Genomic DNA, 11000 nt, shown 5'->3' with positions numbered 1-11000 from the left:
GCTTCTAATTTACTTCTTATATATACTTTCAGAGACACTAACCTGAAGTCCAGGCAGGTTCTGTGATTTTTTTTATTGCTATTGATTTTCATTCATACTCAAACATTTTTTCCTTTATATGGCAACAATCTCTGATGTTGAGGTCCATTGGTCTCTGTAAAACTGTTACTTGATTTAAGATGGCTGTGGCCCCTCAGGGAATATCTTTTCCTGTTCAGTATGTCAGCAAGACCATCTTAACCACTTTTAATACTGATGATTTCTAGATTACTCTAGAAAATGCATTTCTGGACTAAACACTTTTGGCAGTGTTGGTCTACATCTACAGTTTCTTGAAGAAATCTTGTTTTCATTCCCCCAATTTAAAGTCTTCTTTCTGTTTCCTGAAATTGTAAGGAGTGTACTTGTTTGTTTCTGTTGTGTTTACCTTTGCTTGAAGATTAAAGTTCCTCTGATCTCAGGTTTAAATTAATGCCCCAAGGATTTCCACAGAGTGAATATGGGTTACTCTTTGCATCTCTGTTCCATGTTTGGCACAGAATCTGCAGCCCAAATGTCTGAGTCACTGTTCATCTTGCTTAGAATTAAGAATGGCCTTGGAGATGGGAGATAATGAAAAAAATTAGCATGAATTCTCACATTTTTGGCTTTACTCTTTTCTTCTGTACAACTTTCTTTTCTTTTGTTGCACGTTTTTGTTTACTCTACATTACCTAAGTTGTTGTTGCAATTTTTGAATATATTGTTTCCCTAGGACTGACAATCTGATAGAGCTATCCTAATGTTTCTGCAAAGGTCACCTGATTTAAATACTTCTTAGATTTTAACAAAGCTTATATTAGGGAACCTAGTAGACTTCTGTCGGAGAGCTGAAAACCAGTATCTTCAGTGATATCTGATGCTCTCTCTGATGGTATATTTGCCTGCTGATTGACACCAGCCACTCTCACACCTACTGCCCAGGCATCTGCTTTTGTATTTGCTGACTGGTTTGCATAGGGCCCTCCAGCCTAGCCCAGATGCTTGGAGTTTATAAACCAGGCCTTGATAGTGAGAACTAAGCATCATCAGATAGGCAGGGGGAGCAAGATGGAGTCACAGACCCAGGTCCTCATGTCTCTTCTGCTCTGGGTGTCTGGTGAGAAAAGTATTATAAACTTTTCAGAGTCTCTTCTTTGTATTTAAGAAATTCATAATGTGTGCCAGGGTTTAATATTTTTTATGCCATCGTACTTTGACAATATGGCACTAAAAGGACATTAAATGACTAATTTGATATGTATTAAGTTCTGTGTTTTTATTATACATGAGTATTGGTTTTCCTGATTGCAGGAGCCTGTGCAGATATCGTGATGACACAGTCTCCATCCTCCCTGGCTGTGTCAGCAGGAGACAAGGCCACCATCAGCTGCAAGTCCAGTCAGAGTCTTTTATACAGTGAAGATCAGAAGAACAACTTGGCCTGGTACCAGCAGAAAGTAGGGCAGTCTCCTAAACTGCTGATCTACTTAGCATCCACTCGGTACACTGGGGTCCCTGATCGCTTCATAGGCAGTGGGTCTGGGACAGATTTCACTCTCACCATCAGCAGTGTCCAGGAAGAAGACATGGGAGATTATCACTGTATGCAGAAATATAGTGAACCTCCCACAGTGCTTCAGCCTCCAACAAAAACTTCCTCTGAGAGTCTCACCAGCTGCTTGCACCATACACAGCCCTGGACTTGCACCTTCCCTCTTCTGCCCGAGATCCTGAAAGCTCATGAAACACTCATGAAAATGTTTACATAGTCCAGCAAAAATAATGGGCTCAATGTCTCTTATGTTTTCTGGTATAAAAAAACCACTATACAAAAAGTGCAAAGGAGGACTCAGTATTACCCTTCTATTCCTTCTGTAATACATTACCATGAATTGTTACTTGAATATGAAGGATTTATCTTTTTTTCCTTTTAAAATTTAAATTAGAAACATGCTTCATTTACATGTTAATCCCAGTTTCCTCTCCCTCCCCTCCTCCCCTGCCCCCCACTGCCCCCTATTCCACTCCCTTTCTGCTCTAGTGAGGGTGAGGCCTTTCATGGGGATCTTCAGAGTCTGTCACATAATTTGGAGCAGGACCTAGGCCCTCCTTCACGTTTCCAGGCTGAGAGACTATCCCTCATTGAGGAGTGGGCTCCCCAAAGTCCATTTGTATACCAGAGATAAATACTGATCCACTACCAGAAGCCCCATAGATTAACCAGACTCCAAACAGTCTTCCTCATTTAGGGGGCCTGGAAAAGTCCTATGCTGGTTTCCCAGCTATCAGTCTGGGGTCCATGAGCAACCCTTTGTTCAGGCATTTAAGATAGCCTCTCCACTATTGCTTAGATTGTTAATTGGGGCCAACCTAGTAATTCTCTGGACATTTCTCTAGTGCCAGATTTCTCTTTAAACTTATAATGGCTTCCTCTATTATGGTATCTCTTTTCTTCCTCTTCTCTATTCTTGGTCTTCCTGCTCCCTCATGCCCTTCTCTCACCTCCTCTTTTCCCCTTCTATTTCTTCTGACACCCTCTCCCCTCCCACCATGCTCCCAATTACCTCAGGATATTTTTTCCCTTTCCCCTTCTCCAGGGGACCATGTATGTAGAGTTCTCCTTGTTTCCTAGCTTCTCTGGCAGTGTGGATTGTAGGCTGGTACTCCTTTGCTCTATGTCTAAAATCCATATATGAGTGAGTACATACCGTGTTTGTCTTTTAATGACTGGTTTACCTAACTCAGGCTGGTTTATTCTAATTCCATCAATTTGCCTGTGAATTTCAAGATTCCATTTTTTTCCTGCTGAGTAGTACTCCATTGTGTAAATGTCCCACATTTTCTTTATCTAGTCTTCAGTTGAGGTGCTTCTAGAATGCTTCCAGGTTGTGGCTGTTACAAATAATGCTGCTATGAACATTGTTGAATAGATGTCCTTGTTGTATGAATGAGCATCTTTTGGATATATGCCTAGGAGTGGAATTCCTGGATCTTGTGGTCGACTGATTCCCATTTTCCTGAGGAACCTGCATACTGATTTCCAAAGTGGCTGTAGGTATTGGCACTCCCACCAGCAGTGGAGGAGTGTTCCTCTTTCTCCACATCCTCTGCAGCATAAACTGCCATTGGTGTTTTTGATTTTAGCTATTGTGACAGGAATAAGATGGTATTTCAGAGTTGTTTTGATTTGCATTTCCCTGATGGCTAAGGATGTTGAATACTTTCTTATGTGTCTTTCAGCTATTTTAGTTTCCACTATTGAGAATTCTCTATTTATTTCTGTACCCCACATTTAATTGGTTTATTTGGTGTATTGGTGACTAGCCCTTGTTGAGTTCTTTGTATATTTTAGAAATCAGCCCTCTGTGGAATGTGGGGTTGATGAATATCTTTTCCCATTCTGTGGGCTGGCATTTTGTCGTGTTGACTGTGTCCTTTTCCTTACAAAAGCTTCTCAGTTTCAGGAGGCTCCCTTTGTTAATTGTTGATCTCAGTGTCTGTGCTACTGGTGTTATGTTCAAGAAGTGTTCTCTTGTACCAGTTTGTTTGAGGTTACCTCCTACTTTCTCTTCTAAGAGGTTCAGTGTGGCTGGATTTATGTAGAGGTGTTTGATCCATTTGGACTTACATTTTGTGCATGGTGATAAATATGCATCTGTTTTGCAGTCTTCTACATGCCAGCATCCAGTTATGCCAACACCATTTGTTGAAGATGCTTTCTGTTTTCTATTGTATAATTTTAGCTTCTTTGTCAAAAATCAGCTGTTTGTAGGCATGTGGGTCAATATCAGGGTTTTCAATTTGATTCCATGGGTCTACCTCTCTATTTCTGTGCCAATACCAAGCTGGTTTCAGGAATGTATCTCTATAATAGAGCTTAAAGTCAGGGATAGTGATGCCTCTTGGTATTCCTTTATTATGCAGGGTTGTTTTGGCCATTCTGGGACTTTTGGTTTTCTACATAAAATTGAGAATTTTTCTTTCCAGGTCTGCGAAGAATTTTGTTGGGATTTTGATGGGGATTGTATTGATATTGTAGAATGCTTTGACATTACCATGTTTACTATAGTTTACTATATTGATCCTACTTATCCAAAAACATGGGAGATCTGATGGGGGAAATGCTTCTGTGTATGCGTTTGCCTTATTGGATGATAAATAAAGTACTGTTTGGCCAATGAGGCAGCAAGGTAGGTGGGACTAGGAGTCAAGGAGGATTCTGGCAAAGGTAGTAAAGAAGAGGTGATACTTAAGTAACACCCAATATCACAATTCTTGTGTCCAGGAAGAAATAAAAAAAGAAATTAAAGATTTCCTAGAATTCAACGAGAATGTAGACACAACATATCCAAACCTATGGGATACTTTGAAAGTAGTGCTAAAACGAAAGTTTATAATGCTAAATACCCACATGAAGAAACAGGAGAATAATCACACAAGAGAATTAACACGACCACTGAAAGCTTTAGAAAACAAAGACGCCAATATACCCCGGAGGAGTAGACCCCAGGAAATAATCAAATTGTGGGCTGAAATCAATAAAATGGAAACTAGGAGAACAATACAAATAATCAATACAACAAAAAGTTGGTTCTTCGAGAAAACCAACAAGATAGACAAATCTTTATCCAAACTTACCAAACAAAAAAGAGTGAACATACAAATTAATAAAATCAGGAACGAAAAGGGGGACATATCAACAGACACAGAGGAAATCCAGAGAATCATCAGGTCATACTTTGAAAACCTATATTCCTCAAATTTTGAAAATCTAAAGGAAATGGACAATTTTCTGGATAGATTTCACTTACCAAAACGTAATCAAGAACAGATAAGCAACTTAAATATATCTATAATCCCTAATGAAATTGAAGTAGTCATTAGAAGTCTCCCAACCAAAAAAAGCCAGATGGGTTCAATGCAGAATTCTTACAGAAATTCAAAGGACAGCTAATACCAATTCTCCTCAAAGTATTCCACACAATAGAAGCAGAAGGGTCATTACCAAACTCATTTTATGAAGCCACCATAACCTTGACACCCAAGCCACACAAAGACACAACTAAGAAAGAGAACTACAGATCAATATCCCTCATGAACATTGATGCAAAAATTCTCAATAAAATATTGGCAAATCAAATCCAAGAACACATCAGAAAAATCATCCATCCCAATCAAGTAGGCTTCATCCCAGGGATGCAATATGGCTCAAAATATAAAAATCCATCAATGTATTCCACCACATAAACAGACTGAGGAAAAAAAATCACATGATCATCTCACTAGATGCCGAAAAAGACTTTGACAAAATCCAACACCTCTTCATGATAAAGGTCCTGGAGAAATCAGGGATATCAGGAACATACCTCAACATAATAAAAGCAATATACAGCAAGCCAACAGCCAACATCAAATTTAATGGAGAGAACCTCATTGCAATTCCTCTAAAATCAGGAACAAGACAAGGCTGTCCACTCTCTCTATACCTCTTCAATATTGTCCTTGAAGTTCTAGCTAGAGCAATAAGACAACCAAAGGAGATCAAGGGAATACAAATCAGAAAGGAAGAAGTCAAACTCTCACTATTTGCAGATGATATGATAGTCTACATAAAAGACCTGAAAAACTCTACCAGGGAACTCCTACAGGTGATAAACACCTTCATCAAAGTGGCAGGATACAAGATTAACTAAAAAAATCTGTAGCCCTACTATATACAGATAACACATTGTGGAGAAAGAAATCAGAGAAGCATCACATTTTACAATTGCCAAAAACAACACAAAATACCTTGGAGTAACACTAACCAAAAAAGTGAAAGACCTGTATCATAAGAATTTTGAGTCTCTAAAGAAAGAAATTAAAGAAGATACCAGAAAATGGAAAGATCTCCTATGTTCTTGGATAGGCAGGATCAACATAGTAAAAATGGCAATCTTGCCAAAAGCAATCTACAGATTCAATATGATCCCCATCAAAATCCCAACACATTTCTTCACTGATCTTGAAAGAAAAATTCTCAACTTTATATGGAGAAACAAAAGACCCAGGATAGCCAAAATAACCCTCTGCCAAGCTGACAACCATTAATATTTCAGAGATCTGAGAAAGATATATTTTATACAGTTTCCGAATCTACTAAAAAGTGACAGAAGCCAGTTAGAAGCCAATCCATATACAGTTAGCCACACCCAAGTCTCTACATTAGCATTGGAGGCAGATGTCTGAAATAACAACAATCTTTGCCAGGCCTATTAGGTGAGAGAATTTTTTTCTCTCTGTGGAAGAGGGACATGGAAAAGACTGACCTTGTTTTGTCTAGGCAAAGGGGGTACAATCAATTTTCCAGTGTCCAGCAGCTTTGTTCACAGTCTCAGCCAGGCCCTGGCAGGCAGCAGGTATCACATCTGAGCATCTTGCTCACTGGTCCAGGTGCAGGAACTGGGGTGCCTCATAATCTTCTTTGGAGACTTGGGTCACTGTCAGGTTCATGCACTCTGTCTGATATTATAAACTTTAAAAATAACATTTTAAATGCCATATTCTGCAGGTCTCTGAAGCATTAGATATTTGTATGTTTAGTTACTTGCCTGAAGCACACATTAAGCACATGGGTGGCTAGGTAAGGACTTATTTTTGTAATTAATTAAGTTTTAGTCTGACTGTAACCGGTTTTAACTTAGCAAAATATTTGAAACTTAGCACAGCTGAATTTAAAACTGCATAGAGTTACCTTATATTCCTTAAACTACTACATGTAGCTACATGTACATATTTTAGCTGCTTGTTTAAATTTAACTTCTTTCTGAGACAGGGTTTCTCTGTGGCTTTGGAGCCTCTCCTGGAATTTGCTCTTCCAACCAGGTTGGCCTTGAACTCACAAAGATCCATCTACCTCCGCCTCCTGAGAGCTGGGATTAAAGGCGTGTGCCACAAACGCCCTAAACTTAACTTCTGAAAACATAAACTGTAACATCTTATAATAGATTAGCAGATTTTATAAAACAAGAACTTTGCATTGTCAGGCTTTGCTTAAAAATGATTCTAAATTGAAGGTCTTTAAGTACAAACATTAATAAAAAAGACATTTAAAAATATAAACATTTAAAAAACTGGTTTTAAAAAGAAATTTAAAATCCCTTAATGTCTTTCTGTGATATATAGAAGCATTAACAATTTAAATCTTAATTGAAAATCTTGTTTCTAAGATGGTACCTCTAATTTCCATGTGGTCTTTGGTCAAGATGGCAGTTTAAGTATCTTTTTGTAACTTCAGCAAAATGGCTACCAGTCAGCCATGTGACCAGCTTGCCATGCGTCTGGCTACAAAATGGTGGTAACCTGCACCATTTGTTTTAGCTCTATGCTTGTAACAGAACTTAGGTTATGCCAGGAAACAGACAGAACCTTTTAAAACAAGCATACATAATTTACTTGAGAAATAAACAGAACTTTTAAATCAGAATTAACCTAATGTGGTCAAAATTTTAATTTATATTACCAACTTTTAAAATTTACTATTTGTAGACATGAGAAACCATAGCAAACAGTTTACATTTTTCTCTGACTTTTAACAATCTTTCCTCTGACTTTTGACAACTTTCCTCTGACCTTCTAAGACTTGCTTTGACCCTCCATAACTTTCTATACACCTTCTGTTTATTCCTTTGATTTTATTAGACATTCTTAGACAAATTTCTCTTTTCCTTTCCTTCTTTATTATTTTTGTCTCCTACATTTTCTGTTATTTTTCAGTCAACATAAAAAGTTTTATCAAAGTCCTTTTTATAGTTTTTAATAACTTTAAGGCCATTTCTTTAGAATGTCCAGATCAGGCCAGATAGTTCACCCACCTCAGCTCCATGTGCTCAGGGAAGAGATGGGGTTGGGTGGTTGCTGGCAATCCCAGACCCTCAGTCAATGCATGCCACAGACCGCCTCTCGTGGAGACCACCGACCGAGGGAGAACAAGGGAGAAGGCTCAAGGAGAAATCAGGAATCGGCGAGGAAATGACAGACAGACACACTCAATGTAGTTGAATATGCTGCTGCAACTTTACTTCATCTCAAGCAATGCTTATATACTGTTACAATCAATGAACTTGGCAAGGGGGATCAGGAAACTTGGCAAGGGGGCTACATCACCAGAAAGAAAAAGAACAGCAAAAATTGTTTATAGATGATCTATTCTCAGCTTCAGATTGTGGTCATTGCCCAAGGACATGATCTAAGAGTTCTCCAAAATCTGTCTCATACCATCAACCACGTCTCTACCCATTTCCTGATTTTCTGGCCCTAGATATCTTTAGACCTCAGAGTCTAAGTCTCCTGTAAAATAAGCCTCATAAAGTTCTTCTACATCATGAAATCTATCAAATCCTTTCTATAAAGTCACCCAGTATTTTAATGCTGGCTTCATGTTTTCTAATACTTCTTTTTTCTCTTCTTTATCCCATCTACACCAGGGTTTTCTAGATCTAACTATTCTTTTTAAGAAAGGCAAGTCTTTCTAAAGTTGTCTTTTTCCCTCATGATTCACTCATCTATTCCCTAAACTGGCCACTTCAGCAAAGGCTTTGATAAACAGTGGGACAGAGTTCAGCATGTCCTCAGATGTTACTTTAACATCAGTGTAGTTTGCTGGCAAGACACAAGAAATACACAGAACAAAAGGACAAGGAAGAAGAGGCTGCAGTGGCACCAATGACAGCTGCTTTGAGTTGACTCATTGGGCATCATGATCACCAGGGAACCGCCTGGGGCTCATCTCCGGGGAGCACAGACCCCAACCCAGCGGCCTTAACCCGCCTTAGTGGCATCTTCTGCTACACAGGCGTGACCGCCGTGGGCGTAGCAAATGCAATGGTGGGAAAAAGATCCCCCAGCAGCTTCCCTGCCCCAATATTCTACATACCATGTGTGTGGAGCATAGAGAAGACTAGGCAGCCAGGCAAATGGTGGCCTTGTAGCCATTTGCTTAGGGCAGGGAAACTCCTACCGCAAGCCAAGACCCACGGCAGGATGGCAGTTGGGGCAGTGACAGCCCCACTTTGCATGCCTCACAGACAGGCAGGTGAGGATGGAAAAACAGACTCATCTACATTGGCCAGGCTCATCTGTGAGGGCCGCAGCAATGTGTGGAGTTCAGAGTAGCAGGGGACTCTGACGAAGCACACTCTAACCGGTGGCACATGGCAGAGGAACTCTTATCCCGAACACCATGTGCTCAGGGCAAGAAAAGACCCCTGACCCATGCATGCCACCTGTGTGGGCAGTAAGGACAGAGAGAGATGCTTAACAAACACACAGCACAAACATGAAACTTGGACAGACAGTACAGTAACACAGACTAGGGTCCTATTCAGAATGTTAGATGGCTAGCCCCATGGAGATCAACTTGGTCCCAAACCAAGTCTCCCCTACAGATTTTGGAAGGCTGCTGCTGAACCTCCACCATAAACAATTCTTGTAGGCCTAATTACAGATGTCATTAGTGACCCTAATATAGGACCTTTACTTTTAAAAAATAACAAAAACAGTAGACCTGAAAACAAAACTGACATAGCACTGAAAAGCATGCAGGTAGGGTGTAGATTGCAACAGATAAGATAACACAGATAACAAACCTGCTCAACTGCCTAGTCAGTCATACAACCTGTTCAAACCCTCCAGGCTTTATAGCAACTGTACAGAAACAAAGACAGAAAAAAAAAAGTTACCTAGTGTGGCGCCACATGACTCAATGAAAGGGGGTGTTGTGGTGGATCCTGAATTGAAAACCAATGGTGAAAACACAGAGACAGAATAGACAGAAAAGAACAGACACCAACCCAATCCATCCATGCCACTTATAAGGCAATGGCGCCGGGCAGATGGGCAGCAGAACCAGGCGGCTACAATCACCACTAACTGAAGAGGGTCCAAGCATCCTTGGCCTCCGTCCGTACCTCCTGGATGTCTTCAGGGCAGCAGTCTGTGATCCTCCAGGCACATCTACTGATCACAGTTGAGGTGGAATCCAGGGATGGGGGTGGTTAGTATGGAGACAGACACAAACAGCATAAACAGAAGGACAGACACAACAGATAGGACAAACCGCGTGGTAGATGAATGGCACCCCAAACCAAAATTACAAACAATCCTGTACTTTCGTCCAGGGTGGGACCAAGGGGCCCAGGGCACATCTGCCTCTGAGGCAAGTCTGCTTTCCCTATGATCCAAATCAAACCACCCTGTAATTTCGTCCAGGGAGGGACCCAGGGTCATGACACATCTGTCTCCCCCCTGTGGTCCAAATTACCAAATACAAGTCCTGCGCAGGCACAGATCAAATCCAAGTCAAAACAACAAGAGACATACCAAGACACATTATCAAACATGGACATAACAAGACACATTATCAAACATATAGGTTGTGCGCTCTACCTTACCTCTAAGATCGACTCCACTCAGGTGAGAGGTGATGGAGCCCCCAAATGTAAGACCCCCCAGAAGCTCAAGGCTCCAGGATCTCAGCCCAGGACCTTGGTCACCCCAATCACCAGGCAGAGTCAAAAGCTTGATGCAAACTGCACAAGGCTTTATTGTTGTTTAACGAGCTAACCCCATGTTAGCTCGGGTCTTTCATCCACCATGGCAGATGGCTAGAAAGACCTAGGTATGTTCTTCTTATCCCTGATCTCTCCAAGACATTTATCATGAAGGGGTGTTGGATTTTGTCAAAGGCTTTTTCGGCATCTAATGAGATGATCATGTGCTTTTTTTTCTCAATCTGTTTATATGGCGGATTACATTGATGGATTTTCGAATTTGAACTATCCCTGCCTCCCTGGGATGAAGCCTGGTTGATCAAGCTGGATGATTTCTCTGATGTGTTCTTGGATTCGATTTGACAGTATTTTATTGAGTATTTTAGCATCAATGTTTATGAGGGGTATTAGTATGTAGTTCTCTTTCTTTTGTGGGGAGAGAGGAGGAAG

General features: G+C 40.5%; 1 gene segment (V, D, J or C); it reads left to right on the top strand.

Annotated features, from left to right (window-relative positions):
• Nucleotides 1–1089: 1089 nt before the first annotated feature.
• Nucleotides 1090–4202, top strand: LOC100764167. The segment is given in 3 exon segments: nucleotides 1090–1138; nucleotides 1333–1650; nucleotides 4189–4202. Coding segments are annotated over 3 exon segments (381 nt in total).
• Nucleotides 4203–11000: the final 6798 nt, after the last annotated feature.

The sequence above is a fragment of the Cricetulus griseus genome, chromosome 8, assembly GCF_003668045.3.
Source record: "Cricetulus griseus strain 17A/GY chromosome 8, alternate assembly CriGri-PICRH-1.0, whole genome shotgun sequence".
Classification (NCBI taxonomy): domain Eukaryota; kingdom Metazoa; phylum Chordata; class Mammalia; order Rodentia; family Cricetidae; genus Cricetulus; species Cricetulus griseus.
Note: the sequence above shows the minus strand (reverse complement) of the source record. Positions and strands in the feature narration are given on the sequence as shown.